Genomic DNA, 24,197 nt, shown 5'->3' with positions numbered 1-24,197 from the left:
GCTGGGGAAACAGGCCATGTTTCATGACAAGTACATGTGATTGGTACAGAAGAAGTGAGATAGATGTTAAGGAGGAGTTGACATGTTTACTAATCCTACTCATGTTTAGGTAATGGGATGAAGAAGAAGATAATTTTGGACAGGCTAACAGAGTCTAGAGTCTAGTTGTTTCCATTTCTGACCTACAGGGGGCAAGCATACACAATAAGTATTTAAGTGCACCATAGTTTTCTAAGTTAAACTAAACTAATTAGCAGTGGTACCACTTGTGGTTTTGGGCAAAATAAGTACATTTTGTGTGGCACGGTCATAAATAAATATTCATGCTATATGTTGCAGTGTATGCCCATAATCTGAACAGTATGGCTGTAGTGTCCTGCAGCGACTTGCACTCTGGCCTTGAATAAAATCTAAGAGTTTCAGTTGCCATTCTGTAGATTGTGCACTTACAGTGGCCCCAAAAAGTATTCGGACACTTAAGCCACATTTGCAAATGTATGAATTTCACTGCATTAGAAAACATGTAAAACCAAGTATTTTAAAGAAAGATAAGCCAAGCACACTTTTCAAGCAAAAAAAAAAAAAAAAGAAAAGAATAGATTTTCATATGCTGGTCATAATTAGACAAAAGGTCATCCTCCCTGTGGGTATAAATGATACAAGATGTGGTGGTTCTGGTGAATGTGATGCTGTGGTCTCCAGAAGTAGATGAAAGGTAGTAGTGAGTAGTTTGACTCACCATTTTCCACAGAGCCTAAACCAAAGGGAGGCACATTACCCACCTAACTACCTAAAGATACTGTTATAATTATTTTAGATTAGTGTTAATTTTTTTTTGTGTTTATTAGGGCTGCAACAATGGATTATTTTGTGCAATCAAATAATGTTGACTATTTATTTTGATAATAATCTAACCTAACAATTGTTTTCCTTTTTCAGTTACAATAACAAATTTAATTATAAAATATGGAATACAAAATGGCACAAGAAACAGTGAATTATAATGCTAACTATTATGTGCTTAAAACCATAGATTTGCAGGTACTTCTAGTTTGACATGTAGTCGGCCTCTTTTGAATGTCATGGTCCTCAGATGTTTGACTCTTAACCCAAAGTTTATTTATTTTCAAATTTTAGATGATCCCTATAACATGATTGGCCAGTTTGCATGTAGCACATACCAGACTGCCATACACTGGTTTGTACAGTGATTGCTTGATTGCTTGCTTGATTGATTGATTGATTTTATGGACTGATTTATGCCCTAATGATTGTGAAACAATAATGAAACAATGATTCATGTATCATGTATCATCCACAGTACTTCCTTTAGGCAACCCCTTTTGGATGTGATGGTCCTCATTTGTTCTTCTCCTGATCCCAAAATGTAATTGTTTTAGTTCAAAATTTCCAAATTTAGATTAACCTTACGACATGATTGGCCATTTTGTATGTAGCATGTACCAATGTGTCATGAGGTGTGGATCCCATAACAGGTAAGACAGCAAAAAGGCAACAAAAGGCAAGACAGCAGCTCCACTGAGCGCCCCTCTGACAGAACAGGTGTGTGAATTTATTACAGCAAATGGCCCAATCATCATAGCCATAGCAAAACATTCTTGAGAACCATCCATCATCTTCAAATTAAGCTGCATCCTAAATGGCTTCTTTTCACTTTGTTTGCTCCATACATAGGGTTGCAAACTCCACTCCATGTCCCGTTGGATGCCCTCTGAGCTACTGAAAAAGTGAGACTCCTGGTTTTTAATTTTAATTTGATGTCATCTCACAAGTTTACACACAAACATTCTCTGTGTTTTAACTGAGCATGTTGCGTGTGCGTGTGCGTGCTGCCATTAAAAACTTGTCATGTTTCATATACAATAGTTCATACTATGAGAAAAACTTGTGTCAGTGGTAGACACAGTTTAATGTCAAATTGCTATTATGCTCATGTTAGGACACAAGACCATCATAGAATGGGAACAGGAGTTAAAGAAAAGGAGCACACAACAGACAAAAAGGTACCAAATGTTTGTATGTGTGATAATCCCTGTTTTAAATTATGAATAATGTAAAGGTTTTGTATATTTGTTAATTGATGGATGGACTGATTGATGCCCTAATGTTTGTGTCATGTCTTACAACCACAGTAGAATGGGAACAGGATTGAAACAAGAGGAACACACACACACACACACACACACAGAAGGAATAGCAGACTTTTTGTGAGAATTCCTGTATGTGAGAACCTTATGTATGTAAAGGTTTAGTTGATGGATTGACACCACTATATGGAATAGATAAGCCTATGCACTAGGGGGCACTCAAACTTCATACACTGGAGAGAGTATGGCTTTGCCAACTTGGCCAGGGGTAACTAGAGACAAACAAAAACAAGAAAAGAAAAACAAGTACCAAAAAGTCCAGGGGGTTGAGACAACTTGGTGTGTTTCAGGCCTGAAAAACATGTGTGGTGTTATTGTTCTATGGCATAATATTAGGCTTAGGGGTTATGATTAGGCTTATAGGAGTTGGAATCATCAATCCATCCATTTTCCATACACAGGGTTGCAGGGAGCCTGGAGCCCATCCCAAGGAACTCAGGGCACAAGGCAGAGGACACCCTGGACCCCCCTCTACATCGGAATCAATGCAAATCAAAAAGAACAAAAAAATACTAATCACAGGAGCACGAATAAAACAAAAACAATAGTGAGACGCATAAAAACAGATTCGGCAAAACCGCCAAAGAATAATAAAAAACACAAATCGTACAAAATCAATGACAGCAGAAAACCAGAAGGAATCACAAAGCAAAGAGCAACCAAAGGGCCCAAACAAGAATAATAAACACAAATCATTCTAAGCCAACCGATAAAGGAAAAATGCATGACAAATCACAGAAGGAGGAAAAAGTCAGAAACACAAACAAGACAAAGTAAGTAGAAGTGGGGGAAAAATATAAATTAGTTACAGAATCATTGTTGCCTGGTGGACCTAACGGGTGACCAGGTAAAATACCCGAAACATAAGATAAGTTCAGATATTGTGACAGTTTTTGAATTTTCATATTGTCTGAGCTTTCTTGTCATTAATAAAATCAAATGCTCAACATATGATACATTTCTGAAATCCTCAAGGTGTTGATTGCTTAAATGTGAAGAAAAAATATTTATATTATAGGTTATAATATTTATAACCTTATAATATTTATAAGATTATATGGTTTACCCTTTGGTCAAGACTGATTGGAAACCATTTTAACATGTTTGGTAATCTGAGACACATTTCCACTGGTTTAGGCTTTTATTTTCATCCTCAGTGACACATTTAAAAAAATATTATTCGTAGCACAATTATTGATGGGATCAATAGATCAAATTTCAAGAAAAATTTGGATTAAAAAATCTTATCCAAATTCATCAACATGTTCCAATATTTTATGAAATCTTGTGGGGTGTTTCACGTATTGATTATATCTCAACTCTTTTTCTCTATGCACTTTTTGTATTTTAAGACTGTCCCAATTAATTTGAGACAGCATAAGCTAACTTTTAGCTTATTTTTGTTACAGTGGTACATCGTATGTTTATATGCATCATAAATATCTGGAATATATTAGTCATGATAATTTTGTAACCTTATGAAAAAAAATCCTAGCTAAAGCACATGCCATTTTTCCTACCTCAAAATTTTTGGGGTCAGGATTTTATTTGATGCTGACCACACCCCACGCCTCTGCTCATATACCCTACGCAATACTCCTCTGCTTTAAAAAAAAGAAAAGAAAAGAAGCACAAGATGTGTGTGTTTAGACAAATCAAATGCTCTTTTGAAAAAAAAAATACTTTGGTCAGACAAAACAAAAATGGAACTCTTCGGCAATAATACAGCTTGCCATGTTTGGAGAAAAAAAAGTTGCAGGTATGATGCCAAGAACACTCTACCCACAGTGCAATACAGAGGTGTGAGCATCATGATATGGGGCTGCTTCTCTGCAAATGGTACTGGGGCATTACACGTCATATATTAGAGAAGAATTTAATCTCCTCAGCCAAGAAACTGAAATCTGGGGAGAAGATGGATGTTGCAAGAAGACAACAACTCCAAACATACAGCCAAAATAACTCAAGAATGGTTTCAAAAAAAGGTGAAGGTCCTTGCATGACCTAGGCAACCTAGACCACATTATTTATGAAGGATTTTGAAACTGCAAGTCCATCAGAGGGATCCTCATAACCCTGGGGAATTAAAGATGATTTGCCAAGAGGAATGGACCAAAACTCAACCACAACGCTGCAAAAGGCTAATTATTTCTTACCGTAGTCATCTTGAAGCTGTAATTGGCAACATCGGCTTTGCAACAGAGTACTAATGTTGTTAATTTGTAGTGTCTGAATTCTTTGTCCCCTATAAAATTTCATTTTTTAACCATATTTCTTTTTATACTTACAGCTACAGATACCTAATGTGTGTTCATATCTATAAGCGTGTATAAATTCCAAGTGGATATATGCACTGGAAGTATATTAAATAACAAAAACAAAAGTCTGCATAATTATTTCCTCTCACTCTCACTTCATCATAAACACAAATTCATTCTTAGACCATCTAATTGTAATTATATACTTTTATGAGCTACATTATTAGATATTACTAACTATTCATACACAAGTCCTTCAACAAGCTGATGAAATCAAACTGAGCATTGAATTAGGAAGAAAAGTCTCGTCTACTATAATTGTTGGAAGTTATTGTGTAAGCTATGCTGATGGACAACTGTTATGGTTTATTCCTCTCACCTGTTATAGAGGTCTAGAAGAATTTGTGAAATTGTGGTTTAAAGTGTAAAGTAGCTAACAAGCATAGCTAAATGTATGCATATAGATGAAATACAAGCAATATTTTTGAGACCTATTATCCTGTGTAATGGTTTAGATGTAAGTGTACTGTAGATTGATGCACTTCATTTAGCAAACAACTGGCAATGACAAAAAAATCATATTTATCTTTCCCTTAATAAAGCTTGGCTTGCTTTGTTACTGAACAAGTGCTTTATTTCCATACTGTAATATAGCTGCTGTATAGCTGCTGTGATCTCACATCTGTACATAGGCATAGACAAAAAAATGAACAAACACAAACATATATAAAATGTACAAAGTTATGCAGGCATGTTTGAATCCAGGATGTGGAATAAACGAGGAAATGTTTATGCACAGAAAGGAACAGACATTTGAACAAACATTTGAACAAACACTTGAAGTGCTATGCAAACATTATTTACAACATGTACCAAACATTGACTCCTTTCGAGAAGAAAGGTGGTTGCATTACATGAGCAAGATTAATGAGAATCTATACAATATTTATATTTTTATGTTTCAAATGATACATTTATACTTTTTTTTATGTCCACCATCTTGCAAAAAATAACACACACTCACACACACAAGCATACTTGCACACACATTTTTCTCTCCATTTTTTTTAAAAAGCAAGTACAAAAGACAAACCTATTCGCCCATTTTTTAAAAAAGGAACGATGTCCAAATCAACAAGATGAGATTAATCTGTATTATTTTCCTTTTATAAATCATTCCAGTTGAATCTGTTTTGCTCTCGGCCTCTGCGGTGAGCAGAGGTGATGTCGCCCATAGAGGACGTTAACCTGATCTGCTGTCATTTGAAATGAAAAGACTGAGGAGATGAAATACTGCAGGATGTCTGATGGTTGTTTAACTTTGCTACTCCAGTGTAGCCTGAGACATGTTGCTGGATGATGAATGTGTCAACTGACAACCATACGGTCCTCCACAGAGACCCATTTAAATGTTATCTTTCATGAGCCTTCCTGGTTAAGCCTGTAATATACAACCTTTAACACAGTGGAGAACGTGGATGCAAAAGTTGAGAGTTCCGTACAAATATCAGGTCTATTTTTAGTCTGGATTAAGACAGCTATGGTGGCCAACTTTCTCGCTAGCTCACTACATTGCTATGCAGCAACTAGAGTGCAGTACTGAAATGCACACTGAGATGACACACATGTACTATTATCAGGGTCGTGTTTAACTGTGACAAAACCACAATCATGGAAAAACTGAAAAGAAAAAGCCTCTTTACAACGCTACATGTAGCAAGTGCTGGCTTCAGTTACATCGTTCATTGGGGAAACTGCTGCAACTGACCGAATGCAAACACAACGCATGAGGTCTTAGACTCAATAGAAAACATTATTGTTCTATTTCACATTACTACCCCAGCCACCTTCACAGTGTGAAAAACCTACAAAGGTTATCTACAAAGTTTTTCGTAGATAGAAAGAGACATCTGAAAGAGATATCTGAAATCTTTTAAAGCTATAAGAGCATCTAGACACAAAGTCTGAAAGTGAAGATATACATTTCCTTGGATTCCAGTAGGATGGCCCAATAAGGGACTCCTTTTTTGGGAGATACAAAAAACTGCGATGCCTCTGTCTCCATGGGACGACAGGGACTGCATCTCGCTGGTGTGGGAACAGAAGAATCACTGAGTCTTCAATATGGCTATTTCAAACTCTGCTGTAATCGCAGAGGTCAAAGTGCATAGACAGCTACATGGATCCTCCTCTAAATGTGGAGGTGGTTTAGCACGCTCCCGCTCCAGACACAGTGCTGCATGGAAAGGTGAAAGAAATCAATATGTTCCAATTAAGAGGGGTTAAATGTCCTTGACAAGCCGTGGAATACTTGAGAGTTCATCTGCAGGACAAAGGACCTTTTCTCCTGTTAGGGGGAAACATTTTGGCGCAAACGTAACGATTTAGTTGGGCTTGACCATGGATGCCTGAGAAAAGTCAAAAAAGGTCAAGGTGCTCTCATCACAGGCCTCCAAAGTCCAGAGGAATACTCAAGTGTCCACCAAAGTGAATCCCCAAGAAGAGCTCTATGCAAATAAGCAATTAGTCTGAACTTTTACAAAAGAACATAAAATCTTCAACACAAAAAAATGTACGATATTAATAATGACTGACATTCTTTTGCATGTGAGTAAGTCACAAAATAGTTCAGGCACATGGTGAGAGCTGGAAAGCATAGTTTAGATTGGTACCTGTTTAGAAATAGTAAAATGCTACATTCCCTTAGACAAATGAACTAAAGCACTATGTAATAAGTCAAAGTTAAAGGGAGACAGCTAATCGATACAACCTCATCAGGAGTTCAAGGCCTGCTCAGCCACTCATGGCTACAGTGGGCAGCTTCGTGTCTGGGATAATGCAGTCCTGAGGTAAAGAAGTCTTTTGTACAAACAACCAAACAAAGATAAAAGGGCAAAAATAGGGTTCACATTGGAATGTCCTTATAGTAAGAAGAAGCTGCTATCAATATGAAGATCTCCAGTGCAGCAGCAGATTTTACCTCCTACAGACCCATAGGTATCTGCTGTAGGAAATTCTGTAGACCTCTATTGAGTATTTGCTTGGTCCTTGAGAGGCAGAGCTGCTCATAAAGCTTTCTTATGCACCCAATCTGGATCTCTCTCAATCCAGACAATCTAATCAACATCTGTTGAGTCTGTTAGACTGTATGATCATATTACATACTGCATAATCATAGACTTAAGGAGCAACCAAGAGACAGACTCTTCTGGCCATGCTCAAAAAAGGGTAGATTTCAACCTCATATTCATCCAACAAAACAATGGCCTTGCAGATTTAAACAAACATTGATTACTGGTGATTACATTATTTTCTTACTCTAAAGAAGGCCTTTGTAACTTGGCCCAGAGGTTTTCGTAAGCAGAGATGTCTCCAGGGTGTCACTGTGCTGAGATTCAGCATATGGCTAGAGCAGCCAATGAGATTCATGCACTCTCTGACTCACACTCACACACACACACACACACACATACAGTGGGCCTCACCAGAATTCTGACACATGGTCAACAAGGCAGACACTCAAACTCAAATCAAACACTACTTGATATAACTTGATTTTAAAATTACTGGCCACTGCTGAAAGCAGCACAGCCAAGCACCAGCTAAGCAGATAATTTACTGCACTGTGATGTTGCGAATTAAATCTGGTAAATTGATAGTAAAATGACAGCCAAGTTGTTGAGCATACGTCAGACTGATGTATATTGCTTCCATTTAACATCATTATTGTCATCAATACATAATGGATTATCAATTAGGTTTTCGTTTTTCATCGCCTTGCAGGAGAATGGAAGTGTAACAGAACAGTTAATTATCATAAATCATTTGTAAATACAAACAGATACAAAAAGAACAGCTTTTTTGGCATTATAGTTCAGAGCAATGAGAAAGGACACATCAAGGCTACAATTTGACTGTTGCATATGTGGGAAGGCAGTAGTATTTGAGGGACAGTCAGTAAATCAGTAAAACACGCAGAAACAGTCTCAAACTCTCTCTTCAGATGTAAAATCATGGTAACCCCTCGACTTTGTACCTTGAATTTGTGTGAACGGGTCATGCTAAAAAGTTCAGCACTGGATTAATTTTGATAGGCCTCCTTTTGAAACTATTTTCAAATTAAAAAACAGCAAAAAAAAAAAAAACAAACAAAGAAACCATGAGATTTACATGTACCAAAAACATATGGAAATAAGAGTTGCTGCAGAGGCCCAGAGGTGTGCCTTTGTTCATGGAGCTCATGGTGCAGCTGTTCGAGCGTCTAAGACATAGAGAGTCTCTAGTGGATGGGGTTGATGTCTGTGCAGTGATTGGGGGCCGTGTTGGATGTGGTGATGGTGTTGTGCTGGATGACCTGCTGCTGGGTCACAGGGGTCGGACTTCCTGCTGGACTGCTTTCTGGACCTGAGAAGCAGAGGAATAAATTAGCTCTGTGTGTAAGTGTGTGTGTGTTTGTGTGTGTGTGTAAATGTGTGTCCAGTCACAGTTGGCTGTACGTGTTGGCAAAAATTCAGACTTGCTTAAAATTGCAGAAATCTAGAAGACAGTATTAACATGGAATTTTATCTGTAATAGGGATGTAACCAAATACAAATACCTTATTTGGAATGAACAGATAATGTATTCTAGACACAGATACAGATATGAATAGGAGGTGTGACATTTTTTTAAGAAAGATTGGCCACTGGTTTGCATCAGGACAGGGATCATGTGGGACAAAAAAAAATCATGCAAGCAGGAGGTTTTTACTTCCATGTGAGCAGATCAGATATGAAGCATGTGGGAAGCTCAGCCATCAAAGAGACCACATTAATTAAAGTGAAAGTGAGTCGACATGTATTGCATTCATCACTCACTCGGGTCGGGGTCACGGTAGTACATTTGAGCTACAAATGTATTTATATATTGGGAAATAGAGCCAAAAAAGTTTTTTAGAAAATATTGTGAGCAGGTACAAACAAAAATAATAACTGCATGAGCCGAATTAAAAAACACTTAAAAACAGCTGAGGTTGAGGAACTTTCAGAGCCAGAATTCACACCCCATGTTGACAATGCCAGCATTTCTACCTCTGGGGTTTTCTGGGGACATAGTGGTGGGAGTCATATTTAACTATAAAAAAATCCTTCGAATTTAGGCCATGCCCATTTCAGGTTTAAATCCAAATACAGATACAGATATGAATATTTGGAGCACTAAACAGATACAGATAGTGTCATTGCGTTAAACCCCTAATTCGTGACATCCAACATCCGTACACCAAATTTCTGGTGTGGATAAGTCTATACCTCTGTAAACTGAGCAAAGCTGATTTGATGTACCTGTGCTGTTTAAACACCTGTATATCATACAGGATTCATTTTAGCTTGATGTAGTGTTGAAATTGTGTGTGTGTGTGTGTGAGCACTAAAAAGGGAATTGATGCTACGCATGATGCATAATGTATAGTAGTGCCACCACTGGGCAGATGTGTGTAACACTCACTGAGGTAACCCTGTGACTCCTTCTGCATGGCGGTGATGGGACAGTCTTTGTGTGTCAGTAGGAGCTGCTTGAGCTGAGTTACCTCATTCTTCAGCATGCTCACCTCATTCTGCCAACAACAAACAATATTAAAAGCCACTTCAAACATTGTTTTGCCAGGAGAGATAAATAGTTTGGTGGAACAGGCTTGTTACAACATATGTCAGCAATAATCTGAGATTATATATTTATATGCTGATAAACTATTAAGATGTGTCCTGTATGTGTGTATGTGCTCAGTATCCATCATCACATGTGTCTACATTCAAAATAACACACTGCTTAGATATCCAACAAAAACAAGCGTAAGATACGGTTATTCTGTCACATCACTTCAGTTGGAGAGAGATAAATTGCAGAAATGTTTTACAGGTAAGGTCTTTCATGGAGGTGTCATTATGTTGTAATACTTAACCACAATAATAATCATCAACAAAATTTAAAAAATCAACTTGAGTGTGTGGTTAACAGACTTCACAGCAGACACTCGCTCATCTGCGGTTACAAGTCTCATTACAAACGAGCATATGGTTCTGGCTGGTCTTATTAAATAAAGAATTTGAATATCCTGATCGTTTAATGAGGAGATGGAAGCCAAAACAAGCCTGGGCAATGCACTTATTTGGAGCATGCCAGAGTGATGAAAGAGAACAAACTACTTAAACATGTCTTTTATTGTCTGTTGGCTAATAAGAATCAGAATAGTGGTGTGAGAACCAAGTGAGCAGGGAAGCAAAAGGCAAATCAGTTACACTGTGTTACAGTGTTGGTGTTAATCTTATTTAGGATAATTTAATGTAGGTGACCGCAGTGTGAATCATTGTGATAAAGAACAGGCTGTTTCAAAACTGATGAATACTTTGGATTGGAGCTGAGTCCATATGCAATATAAAAAATTCAACAGAAAACTAGTTGTTTAGATGTTGCTATCCTGCAAATGCCCTAACTTATGTTCAATATCTACTCATGTTCTGTGGTTTTCGGTTTTACTGATCCACAAACCCAACTGTCAGCAGCAACTGGACCTCTTTTAGTTTCACCTAGTTAGCTTGTGCCCTTTCCTCTTTCACACATAGGCCTATTTGAGCCCCATCTGCTCCCTGACTACAGTAGCATCAGCTGTCATTCCAGCCACATTTATGGGCCACTCTACTCGACCTAATATGTTGTGAAATATGAGGACTTGGTGGAATACATTTAGCAGAATCAGCCCTGAAATGGTTTCTGTCAGACTAAGTTGTGTGTGGGAGAACTGGGACACAACGCATACCTGAAGTTGCATATTAGTCTGGGTGAGCTCCTCAGCTTTCTTCTCCAGAGACATCACCCACACTTTCCTCTTCTGCCTGCAGCGTGTAGCGGCCGCCCGGTTCCTCTCTAGAAACTTGCGCCGGCGCTCGTCAGGGTCCTCATCCACCACGCGTCTGCGCCGACCCCCACTGGGTGGTCCAGACTGCAGTGTCTGCGTGGGCTGCATTTGCTGCGCGGCTGGGGATAACTGTATAAAAAAAGATAAAATAAAATAAAAAATTTAAAAAAAAAAGGAAATTGTAAGACTCTCTGTCGAAAATAAATACCATAAAGTCAGCCATCCATCATCACTACTGCATGTCCTTCTACCAGACTTCTAGGCAGCCAGCCAATCACCTGTCTAAAATCTCCCCTGCAGTTTGGGAGGTTCCTTTAAAACAACATATGTTCTGTGCACGTGCCTGCTTGGCCCTATGATGGCCGTGGCCGTGTGAGAAGCACACTGATTTACAGGCTACCCCACCCTCATAAAGTGGTGCCAAAGTCCAGTTTTCCACCACCCAGGTCCATTCAGGCTAACACTTTTAGATGTCCAGTGAACAGGTCTGCTAGCAGCTAAGCATGCCCACAAAAAAGCTCATTGACGTGGACTTGGCAGTCGCTGGTACTTGCAGCCTTCAGATCACTGCAGGTTGCATTAGGGTGTTGGAAAATGCAGCAGTTTTTGATGAATGGTGTGGATACAGGCCGTCTTGTTTGGCTTAATAATACACTGGAGGCAGAATTTCCGAAACACAAAAAGACAGACTGAGTTGGAAAATTCCATAAAGAGATGGGCAGTGAAGTCACAAACCTGAAATTCTTTCATTTCTCATCCCATTATACTTACTTGTATAACTTTCATTTTATATTAGTGAACCCACAATAAAATTTTATTCTGTATCTTTTTTCTTTTTAAGAGAAGAATGTTTTTTCTTTCTTTTGTATCCTGGCTATTTCATTACACAATGAAAATTACTACACAAATCTGCAGTTTTAGTTAAAGTGCTGACTAAAACTAAAAATTCCTGATCATACTGTAAACTAGGGTGATATCTGAGAGAGGCAGTTCTGATACAATATGAGCATTTGGAAACAGCACAAGTCCACATTATGGAGAATGAGTTTTGTGGGTTAAGTAGCCTACACACAGTCTTCTGTTAATGCAACCCATTCAGCAAACCTCAGATTAACTACTTTCAGCTCAACCTAAGTCATATTCTTCTTACAGACCTTCAGGTCATTGTAACAAGGCGAAAATATTGGGGAAAAAAATACTTGTCTTTGTAAATATGAAATAAAAATGAGATTTTAGGCCCTGTCACATTACCTTCATCTCATTTTCACTCCAACCCATGCATATATGTGATATTTGGAGGATCCCCATATGATTTCAGTCTGTGTATCTCTATAAATATTTGTTGTTAATCTGTTGTTATCATTATAAAAACAGGATTACACTAGCAAAACTGAATAATGATTTTAATTACAAAATAATTAGCCAAATGTTGGACTGCTTGCTAATAACTTTGGATAATGGTTTATACAAATAATAATTACCCTGGTGTTAACTTGCTTACTAGCAAATATGGCTGGTAGTTTTGATTAACAGTTATCTTAATGCTAGCTACCTTGCTAGCAACCACAGTTACTGGTTTAGGCAATACAATAGTTAGCTTAATTGTAGCTAGCTAGCTTGCCATCAAATTTGGCTACTGGCTGAACATAACAGCATAACAGCAACATCTTGGTAGTGATTTATTTTAATTGCATTATATAATACTTAACAAACTTTGATAGCTAGAAAGTGCTGGATAAGCTAAACTGTCTAGTAAGCTGGCAAATTATGGTATGCTTATGTAGCTCACTAGCTTAGCTTATTAAAAAGACATGCTATTTTTCCCTGGGTGCAAACAGATATTCTGATATATATGTTGGCTATGTTTAAAATAAGGTAACTGTGTGGCCATAAAATGACTAGAAATGGCCTGTAGAAATGGAAAAGTTTCACCTGAACCCCAAGACAACAACAAAGTAACTGGTGAAGTAGTTGGAGGCATCAGGTACCAAAGTATGTACAGCCAAAAGAGTCTGACATCACCATGGCCTGAAAGGTTGTCATGCATGGAACAAGCCCCTACTCCAAGACTGGTAAACAAAGCCAGACTGAAGTTTGCAGGTGATCACCAGGACAAAGACCTAGGTTTTTAGAGAAGAGTTCTGGTCAGATGAACAAAAATTGAATTGTTTGTCCATGATGATCAGTGCAAAGTATGCAGGAAAAAGGTGAGTCTTTTAATCCAAAGAACACCATCCCAACTGTGAAGCATAGGAGTGGCAGCATCATGTGTGGGGGTATTTTGCTGGAAAAGGGTCTGGTGCACTTCAGAAAATAGATGGCATCTTGAGGCAGGAGGATTATCTAGAAATATTGAAGCAGCACCTCAAAACATCAGCCAGAAAGTTAAGACTTGGTCGCAACTAGGTCTTCAAGCTAAGCAATTAAAAGGCAATGCAACCAAATTTAAAATTACAGAAAAAACATGAAACATCTTTTCTGACAGTATATAGTGGTATATCTGTATTAACGGCACAGTAGGGGAAATCTACTGACATTGATAGAGATATTGTTGAATTACCTGGGGGGCAGCGGAGTGCATTGGTGCGTGAGGAGACGTCTGGTGCCCGTGTGCAGGGTGTAGGTGGCCTGGGTGAGAGTTATGGTGTCCGTGGCCCTGCGGGTGGTGGTGGCCTGTCTGGGCGTGGCTGTGGTGGTGGCCGTGGTGTGGGTAACCATGCGGCGGGGCCTGCATATGTTGGTGAGGGTGAGAATGCAGATGGTGATGGCTGCTCTGCTCTTGCCTTGACGACATCATATCCATCATGTGACCCATCGTATTCATGTTGCCATTGGAGATAGGCCCCGGATGGTGAGCCAGAGCAGCTTTCAGTCTCTTTATAGAAGAAACAAGAGAAAACAAGGCATTTAAGTAGTGTTGCAAACTAGAAAATAAATTCATTTGGTAATGTGTAGTGCTCCCTGCTGTTTACACAGAAACAATATGAAGAAAGATGAAAAGCACCTTTGGTCAGAACACTGAAAGGCTGCACCTGAGGTGTAACACATAAGCCTTTTTTTTTAAATGAAGTATGACCAAAACAGCTTACACAGCTGCCACAGGGTGCAACCATGATTCATAACAGGAGAGTAAATACAACGTGTCTTTCTTTTTAGATGCACATAAAACTCACAAGCAAATATGGCTGTAATTCTTCATTTAAGTCCCTTAGTAATATTTACAGTCTGAGCCACACTCATACACACACTCTAGAGTGCAATTTACACTGCTTCTTAGATGCACATAAACACACTCTTCCACTGTCTGTCGTCACTCTCAACTTTCATGTCCTCCTATGTGCCATACCAGTGACAGGCCCATATGGCCTATACACTATACAACTTCCCCTTCTGTCTCCTTTTCTGTTTCAGCAGTGTGGTAGACTTAAATGCTTTGCATAGACCTACTCGGAAAACTTTTAGGCCTTGAAACACTCAGTCAAAGTGCCTGTGTTTAGTGTGTGTTTACCTGCCTGTGCTCTCTCTCCCTGAGCTGTTTTTCTGGGCAGCTCTTTAACCACCCAGACTATTAACAAACCCACAAGCCCAGTCATAAGCTGCCAAAATGTGGCCACTAGTGTGATCTGCCTGACAGCAGATGAAGGCAAGCTTTAAAAAAAAGTGCATCTATGTCTGGACGCATTCGTTTAGCCTTTTAGACTTACACTGGAAAGTAAGCGTATTTTTAGAGTGTGTTGAGTCTACAGCATGTACAGTATTTCCATTTGAGCTGCACAGGTGGAGTCATTTTAAAAGGAAACAGACTTAAAGACCAATGAAAAACAAAAGCAATAGAGAAATAGGAATCTAAGAGAAATAGGAACATGAGAAATATCCAGCTTTTATATTTGGGAAAGACTGTAGAGTATGCTAATATTAAAATATAATGACAATAGTATAGAAGCTTGCTGTCACTCCAGATGCTGTCAGTCAGAGCCAGTGGCTGGAGCATTCACTCCTCTTGCCAAGAAGCATGGCCAGCTGGCCAGCATCAGCGCACGGCATCATTCATCCAACCTCTCCTCCTCCCTTCCCCTCTGTTTTTCTCAACCCCCTACCCCAATCCCCCTCACTCCCACTCTCTCCCACTGTCACTCCCCTCACTACTACATGGTGGACTTTTTCAGATGATACCCAATGCTAACAGCTTTACCCATAAAGCACCATAGCACAGCTCTTCTAGACCTTTAGAGTTAAAAAGCATTACTCCGCTCATGAAAATATGAATCAACAGCAATGAATCCAAGTTTATACTCACTTTAGGGTTTTTAAACAAATCATGGTTGCTGTTTACCAAAATAAACTCAGATCAGTTTGATAATTTTTACTGAATTTGACTGCTCCTGTACCAGCCAAAGAGAGCCACCCAATCCCTCTGAGCTATTTCCATTCCCATGCATTTTGTTGTGGCCAGCCACATCACTGGTTCCACATTTACCTCTGCCAGCTGCACACCCACCTACCCACCCACCCATATTTTACAGCAGTTTCTGGACAATAGTGTTCACCATTACCACTACCAATACAAGCTACATACTACACTTACAACCCCCTTTACCAGAGCACTTTTACAACTCACATCTGCCAAACACTGCACACCTCACTCTGCCCACTAAATAAACACTGCAACCCACGAAGTCTACCAACTACTCCTGCATTCTGTAACTGCTCCTAAAGCTCATTCTCACCATCACTCACAAACTACCACCAGCAACTGAGGATGGCTGGATACTTTCTATACACTGACTGATGAACTAAACTAATGACAATATAAGGAAAACTAGCATAACATTCTCAGCAGACAGTACAGATAAGTGTACGTCTTTACCACTGTTCAACTTTTGTTTTATTTCTGTTGCTCTGACACACATTCAGCCTCATATGCTGGTTTATTTGGTCAACAAATAGACAACTATGTGATTTTGATTGAACAGTGACTGAATTAGCTTCGCTTTGTTTGCCATGTCCCTGGTTTCATAGATTTGTTTACATCTGTGTCAAATATCCTGGAGATGTTTGTTCTTGGCGATCTAAGATTTTGAGCTGTGATAACCAGAACCCATGGAACTCAAAGGAGATATTTCATGTGAACATTTACATTAAATAAGAGGAGAATCATTTCTTGAAAATATCCATTTTAGCAAATGTATAAAATCCCACTGAAAGCACAATATATATAAATGAAAAGTAGGACATTTTAAATGCATACAGACTTTCCACAATAATTAAAACATACCAGGTGACAAACATATTCTTAAATCCAGCCAACCACACTGCATCCACTATGTTCAGTGGTTCAATGTCACCAGCCAGGCCAAATGTTTCATCATCGTCTTATTTAATGCATGTTTAGATGCAACCCACTATATCCAGCACTGATGGATAGAAGAATATGGCGGAACCACCAACACTAAAGCACCATCATTCATCCATCCACCCACCAGACATATTGGGGTCAAAGGGCACAAAAACACATCTGACTGAGTGGACCACCCATCAGTCAGTGGTAGGCTAACAGCAGTTGGAGCAATGCAGCTGTGCACCTATCTCTATCTCCCCCAGCCACCCTGTAGGATTCGTGCAGTTCCCACGCAGTGGAATGCCACTGTCTGGGGCCCGGCAGGGTTGACAAGCATCAGGCTAGCATCAGCAGAAGTGTCACTTACTCTCATCTTGGCTGCGAGCCAGTGGAGGAAGGAAGACGAGGAAGGAAGAGATGGAGGAAGAGGGGGGAGAAGTAGAGTTTATCTTTTTTCTCCATGGAAGAGCTATCTATCCATCACTTCTGGGGCAAAGGAAAAGTGGGTGCTATCAGTATGCTAATGCAATCACCATTCGCTCTAGCTCCATGGAGCAGCACCCCCCAACCCCCCGCCCAGAAAAGAGCATTGCTCTTGAGGTTGTATAAGTGCATATGCCACAATAGACGGAGCCAGGCAGTCTGAACAGATACATACCTACCATAGTAAAGTCAGCAATGTCACTCCACTGAAACGCATTCTTGAATCTCACATTTTCACACAAAGTAAAAAAAGACCCAAAGTGTAAGAGTTCTCAGTCAAACATGTTCTCACTTAAAACATGTTGCCCTGGCTGTTGCACTGACTGGATCCTCTCATTCACACACGCTTCCAGCTGAATTGGCAAAACAGTGAACAAGCAACAATCTACTATACCATAAACACAGCAACAACTCGACCACATTTCTTTAAGCCATCTAAAACATCCAATATTCCCATGAAAATCTGTTAAAAAAAAAAAGAGAGAGAGAGAGAGAGAGGAATGGTTCTCACCAAAGAACAACCTCAGGCCAAAAGAAGATGCAGAAGAAGTTCTTTTCCAAGTCTCTCTGGTAATACTGAACTTCCCTGGACAACGTCTAATATATCCGGTGCACATTACGTCCATACAAACCCTCTATGACGTTAGCCAAGAGCCTAGCTCAGCATGGCTGGAGTGTGTGCAGAAGCCTCATCAGGCGTCATGATGAGGTGTAAACAGACATTAGAACAGTACGGGCTGACTGTGCTGCTCACACAGACCTGAAGCAGCAGCTGCATGAGCCTCTAATGACAGTCCAGCCTCTCCTTGTCATGGCAGAGCCATGGCTAAACACTCATTATCCTGTTACAGGTGGAGGCCTGTGGGGACATGGCAGAATTGCCTGCTCTTCTTTCTTCTTATCCCTGTCTCCCTCACCTTAAATTGTGATGTAGATTACATCTTATAGACTCACAGAGATTTAGACAGTGCACAGTTACTGTACTTAAATATGTTTTGGAAATATAAATGCCTTGTTCAATTTCAATTTTTACTTTCCTACTATTAGACTTGCAGACATGGTTTGCATTTGACTACTTTTAGTTTCCCCAGACACATTCACTACTTTGTGCATATCAGTTCTTTCATGCTGCTCAGTTACCTGTCATTTCTCAGTTATCCAGTCACCAAAATGGTCTTTATGATTCAGATATATGATTCATCTTGCAATCTCAAAGAACTGACTCATAGCCATCGTAGGAATGGAGAAGCAAAGAGCCATCTGTAATATCAATGATTATTCAAGGAAACTCTATGTTCACGATTGTAGCAGAATTTGCTAAAAGCAGTACTAGTATTTTTCAGTCTGTCAATTTCCGAAATAAATATTGCCCTATATTTCAACAGTTACCCTTTATGTAGCTTAGACTTACTAGTTAGTCTGTCAGGTTTGTGTCAACTATCTGTATATTATGAGCAGAGGCTGTATGTGGTGATAGTTATCATTATAAATTCCAGTGGAGTGAGTGAAATGTACTAAAGGTGTAAGAGTTCGGTCTGTTTGATCAGGAGGAATCATGACAACAAATTTGCACAAACACTCATTAAGCTTTACTAAGTAAATATTTTACTATATCATGAGATGCTAGCAGGCTAGCGCTCTCCCCACTGAGCTAGGCTAATAGTATCATGGTAATGACCAGACTGTGTAAGCGTCATGTCTTTTCATATATCTTGAAGAAGTAAAGAAACCAGTGTCCATCCTAATGCAGACCATAATAGAGTAATGAAACGCATGAAAACGCAGGCAATGAAAAGCATAAGCTGTGATTTATTTTCTAAATAACATATAATGCCACTGGTATACAAAATGGATCAGGCTGCTTAAGTAGCATCTTAAAATCTTGATTTTCTTACAAAGCCTTCCAAGAACATGCATTTTTGATGGTTTAAGTTACAACTAGTGTCTAAATTCCACTATATCATCCTTCACCTCTGACACCTCATTTTTTTTTCCTAGGTTATCTCTCTTACAGGTACATAATGGCACTTTAACGGTATTTATTTTCACTTCTACTGTGACACTAAATCTTGAGTGATGTTGCACTGAGTGCTTTGGGGTGCATCCTAACAAATTCAAGTTCCATGGAATGGAGGGATGACTTCATATCAATAAAAGAGTGTAAATAGAGAGAGAGAGGACCCCACCCACTGCTTCAGGAATAAATCAGGCTGAATGAGGTCAGAGGGAAAAGGGAGCCCCTAGGTAGAAGTAGAGCAGTGAAGACACTCTTCACTCTCTTCACAGTAGAGCAGTGAAGACTCTGTGTGTGTGTGTGTGTGTGTGTGTGTGTGTGTAGTTGGCAAATATCTGCCAGGCTCACTGCTCTTGCTGCTATCATTGATCACCTGTTACTTTCTATGCATCTCTCCCTCATCTTTCCTCTTTTCTTCAATTCTCTTTCAATAAATTCCATACACTGTTTTAAAAATCAAGCCCCATGTCTCTGTGAACAGTATATGAGCATCAGTATCAGTTCACTATTTGACATAATAACTAATATATGCTTTTGTTGTTTAAACTCATCTCCTTTTGCTGTTAGAAGAAGGTTAATAAGCATTAAACCATACAAAGTCCACAGTCTTAATGCTTGAAACACAGCCATATAACCATTCCAGACCTTTGGAGAGCAGACCAGGCATTATGTACACATTACTGCTTATTGCATAAATCCGAGCCCCAAATTTCCTGGCACCATTTGCTGTTCTCTTTGGGCTCTTGGGTATTAGACACCCATCTGGTTCCTCATCACCCCCAAACCTCCATGCCAGACACAAGGGGAGTCTCTTTCCAACCCTCTCAATCCCAGCTGTGGTGAACGCAAGTGCGCATGTCCAAACTCTCCACCACACCCCTATTAGCTCATTTTATGAGACCTCCCCCCTAAACACCACCTCGCTTAGCCAAGCTCTGCCAGCAGCTGTGAGCTTGAACCTACTTAACTGATTTCTTATGGGAAGGCTTTTATGGAGGGAGAGGCACAAAATCTGGTATTACTACAGCCTTACTGACATGAATATGTGTGCCATTTGCAATTATTGGAACCCATTTGATTTATTTTGTTTCAATGCATTCACCAGCCCTAGTGAAAATGGTCAGAGGTTGGATTAATTAAATGGTTTGGTGTGAGCATGATGACCTAGGATCATTTCTTCCAGGACACCATAATTGTTTTCATTTGGACCTGATAGACAAAGCTTGGTCCTCCATGATCACTTTTACTCTGAAGCATGCATAAAAAGAACCCCAGCTCATTTACAAGAAGATACTGGACAATCAGGGATGGAAGGTCATGATATTAGATGGGAGGCTAAAATCTAACATCAATAGCTTGACAATGAAACTACTTGATTGAGCAATGCATTATATCACTACATCTCATTGACAGCATAATGAGATATAGAGGGACTCTAACACAACACACGTAAAGGCAGATAAGCAGCTGTATACATGGTTTCAAAATTTTTTTGGAGTGTTTAAAGTCTGTAATGCTCTACTGAGTTCATGTTGTGCTTCCTCCTAATACCAAACATGCAGAAAAGTTGGAAACCTTTCATTCAAAAAAAAAAAAAATGCTAAATGGTTTTATCATTTATCTTTTTGTATAATATGAAATTATTTTACTGGACAGTGTGTGCCTATTCTGTGTATTTTTATTGTCTCCACCAAAGACATTTTGGGTGTTGGTGGAAATGGAATGATAGATTAAATAATCCATCTTGTTCCTGTGCATTAAGCCCACATCTGATTTTACATGCACCTTCTCAATTACTGCCGATGATTTTACAGATGTGTCAGTGAAATGGAGATCAAATCTAAGTGACCTTTCACCCTGTGTAATCACCTGACATGACTGTCACTGATAGGTGGCATGAATCTACACTCTTCACTAGAAAGAAATCAGCCCCAGCCTTGCTTGTTCATAACATTATGTGTACTTTTCTTAGCACCATTGGTAGTCCAGAGTTATCCACCTTAAGACATTTGTTAACAGCAAATAATCTCATATGGATGTCAGATGCCAACAATGAAACCTTATACTGATATCTATGTACCTTTAAAAGACACAGAGGCTTAGGCCTGTTAGCCAATTTATACCAGCTGCCCCCATAGAGTTGGAAGACAGACTGAAAGTCCACTTTACTGATCCAACTCTACTCAATACCATATTGAATGTTTGCTTTCATTTGTAAGACTGTGCAAGCTTTTAGTAAAAGTGCTGTTATTCACTATTAGCAGAATGGATAATGTTCTCAATGGAAGCTGTACAAAATTATTTTCTCTCTCAAACTGCTTGTGCCTGAAGGCGGCAAGCTGGGTAATGCAGGAGAGGCCTAATCAGGCTCAGTTAACAAAAGCATAAACACACAGACCTCCTGGTCTAACTGTGGCTAAGCAGCTGTAATCAGGGCTGCTCTTACTATGGACACAAACATCCATCACTTTACACTATAGATAATGCAGTGCCTGACATTAGAGCAGTTCAAGGCTTCACAGTTCATCCATATCACTTACAAGTTAGGGCTTAAAAGAAACTCTCAGTTGACTATCACGTGGATCACATTACTGTAAAAACAAAGCTGATTGTACCTTAAGCTGCCAGCTTTGCTATAACAGGTCAGTGAAAAATGCCTGACATCAAAGACTAAGTAAAAGTGTAATGGTGTAGATCGCCTGTGATTGCGGAGGTCACGTTTGGTACTGATCTGAACAATGAGTGAGTTAGACTTCATTCTGGGTGAGCAATCTGGCCCTGGAATCAGGTCATAATCGGTTCGGTAATTAGGTGAAATAATGAGAAACACAGAGCACGGTGCTCCCCAGACTGGCAACCACCTGAACTATATTTTGTGTTCTGATCTGATCTGATATATATATATATATATATATATATATATATATATATATATATATATATATATATGTATATATATATATATAGGTTGCATCTGAGTCTGCATCACTGAGTGTGCTTAACCAAGTTAGATTCCATGGTGGCTGACTACATTGACAGGCTGTGAAGCGTGGATGCCCATGCAGCTAAAACAGTGTTATTGCAGCTAAAACAACAAGCTGCTACACTAAGACAAACACATGGTAGTCTCTCAATCCTCTGTCCACTCAATAAATAAACTTACAACCAGCTGCAAAACCAGGAGCCCAAGTTAGGAGCCCTCTCTTGTCTTGTCATCATTAAAAGTGCTGTGAATCCTGTGTGGGATTCTCACAGATTTCATTTTGAAACAGCATACTACACTACAGATTACTCTACATTTCTTAGGGGAGATGTAACTCCTCCCACTAAAGGATTTATTTATTTATTTATGTCCTCATTCTTATGTTATTTTTTCTATAGTAACTAGTAACATCTCATTCACAGGGACTTACAGTATATGGATTATGGTATATGTGGTATTTACATACAGTATATTTTTCTCTTTATATGCAGTTAAATGTCTGTGTTCAGTTGATCATATCTGCACATTTCAGCTGTGCCTGAGCTCATCGTCACTTTCTAATGACATCATTCTCTGACAATGCCACCATTCATACAGATGTTGCTCTCAAAACCTAGATTCCAGCCCTCACTCGGCACATACTGCCTCACACACGGCCTGGCCTCCAGCCACAGGTGCTGCTGAGCCGCTGAACACAGCAAGAGAGCTCCACATTCAACTATGCAGGAATAAGGCACTGGCACTGAAAAAAACCTGGAAATATATAGATGAATCATGTTACATTACATCCTGACAAGGATAATTCCATTGGAACCATAACGGACAACAGAATTAACTGGCATTATGTGTTAATGAACTACAAACACTTGTAAATATTTCCAGTAGTACACAGATCTGAACAGGTTTCACTCCAGCCCTAGTGTGTTTAAGTAATCCCAAAGTTGCAGTTCTCGTATAAATTCTTTACATCATCTTGAATGCAGTATCCCTCAGTGAAAGTTTCTTTAAGATAGGTTCGTTTTTCTCCCCCACTCCAAGTAAAAAAGGAGTACATTTACAGCCAGCCAAGAATGATGTCACCCAGCGCAGCGTGTGCCAGCTCTTGGACCCAGTGGAGGAATGGTGCATGAACACATAGCATTGTTGATCACATAAAAAAGCCCACCTCCTAGCCTGATTCTTAGTGACAAATTTATTGTCCCTAGTAACAATGTAAACAATAGATAATTACCCCTCGATTACAAATCACACTTTTGCTGTGTAGCGTCACTCACATTACTAACGAGGCTAGCATTCCGACAAGGCCTTTGCTTTGGGAGGAACTTCATGGAAGACTAGTCATAAGAGTGTGCTTTTAAATCCACAAATCGAGAGTGCTCGAGTGCAGCATTGCTTGGAAACAGAAAGCAGAGGATTAACATATAATAAGTGCAGCTGTAAAAATCAAAGTGGAGGCATACTATAGGCTTCACACAAATGTCATGTTCTAAACTGACTTTTAAAAGCCAAATTTCACAAATCCCTAAGATCTTATATATCCCCATATACACATACGGCGATAATCTTAATTAACGACTAACTGCACGATCATAGCAGAGCAGAAAACGTTTTGAGGGAAGAAGAGTTGAAACTTGATCTGACGTTGTACAGTTGGCACAGACACAGCCTTTTTCCTCCCACTGATAAGAGTGTGTTTGGGCTTCCCTCTCCCAAGAGACACAAGTGCTTTCTTCTTTCCAAATAACTCAAACTAAGAAGGTTTCATGGGGAAAAGAGAGGCTTGCACCCTGAAGTGCTCACATACAGACTTGCCAATAGGCACACGCGCACACACACACACACACACACACACACTTACTGTGTGATGGATGTTGGCAAAAACTCTGTGCAAATATGTATGTGTGTGCACATCTTGTGAGGTGCTGTTGACTCGCGTTGCTCTGAATACACAAACTAATACGAACCTGAGCCACAGAGGAGTGTTACGTGTGTGATGTCATGCTTGGAGTAGAATTGGGTGCTCTGTACAGCATTTCCTCTCTGGACTCAGATTCCTCAAAT

At 39.4% G+C, this 24,197-nt stretch overlaps 1 protein-coding gene across 2 annotated transcripts in view; it reads right to left on the bottom strand.

The window, feature by feature from the left end:
• Positions 1-3,338: 3,338 nt before the first annotated feature.
• creb5b (cAMP responsive element binding protein 5b) overlaps positions 3,339-24,197 on the bottom strand; it is a 58,137-nt gene continuing 37,278 nt past the window's right edge. For both annotated transcript variants that reach the window (XM_026940021.3, XM_026940019.3), the window contains exons 8-11: positions 13,879-14,193; positions 11,220-11,447; positions 9,911-10,019; positions 3,339-8,830 (exon numbers count right to left, since the gene is read on the bottom strand). In XM_026940021.3, coding sequence (XP_026795822.1) covers positions 8,706-8,830; positions 9,911-10,019; positions 11,220-11,447; positions 13,879-14,193 — 777 coding nt within the window. In that variant the 3' untranslated portion in view covers positions 3,339-8,705. The remainder of the gene's footprint in view (positions 8,831-9,910; positions 10,020-11,219; positions 11,448-13,878; positions 14,194-24,197) is intronic.

Source organism: Pangasianodon hypophthalmus, chromosome 1, assembly GCF_027358585.1.
Source record: "Pangasianodon hypophthalmus isolate fPanHyp1 chromosome 1, fPanHyp1.pri, whole genome shotgun sequence".
NCBI classification, from domain to species: domain Eukaryota; kingdom Metazoa; phylum Chordata; class Actinopteri; order Siluriformes; family Pangasiidae; genus Pangasianodon; species Pangasianodon hypophthalmus.
Note: the sequence above shows the minus strand (reverse complement) of the source record. Positions and strands in the feature narration are given on the sequence as shown.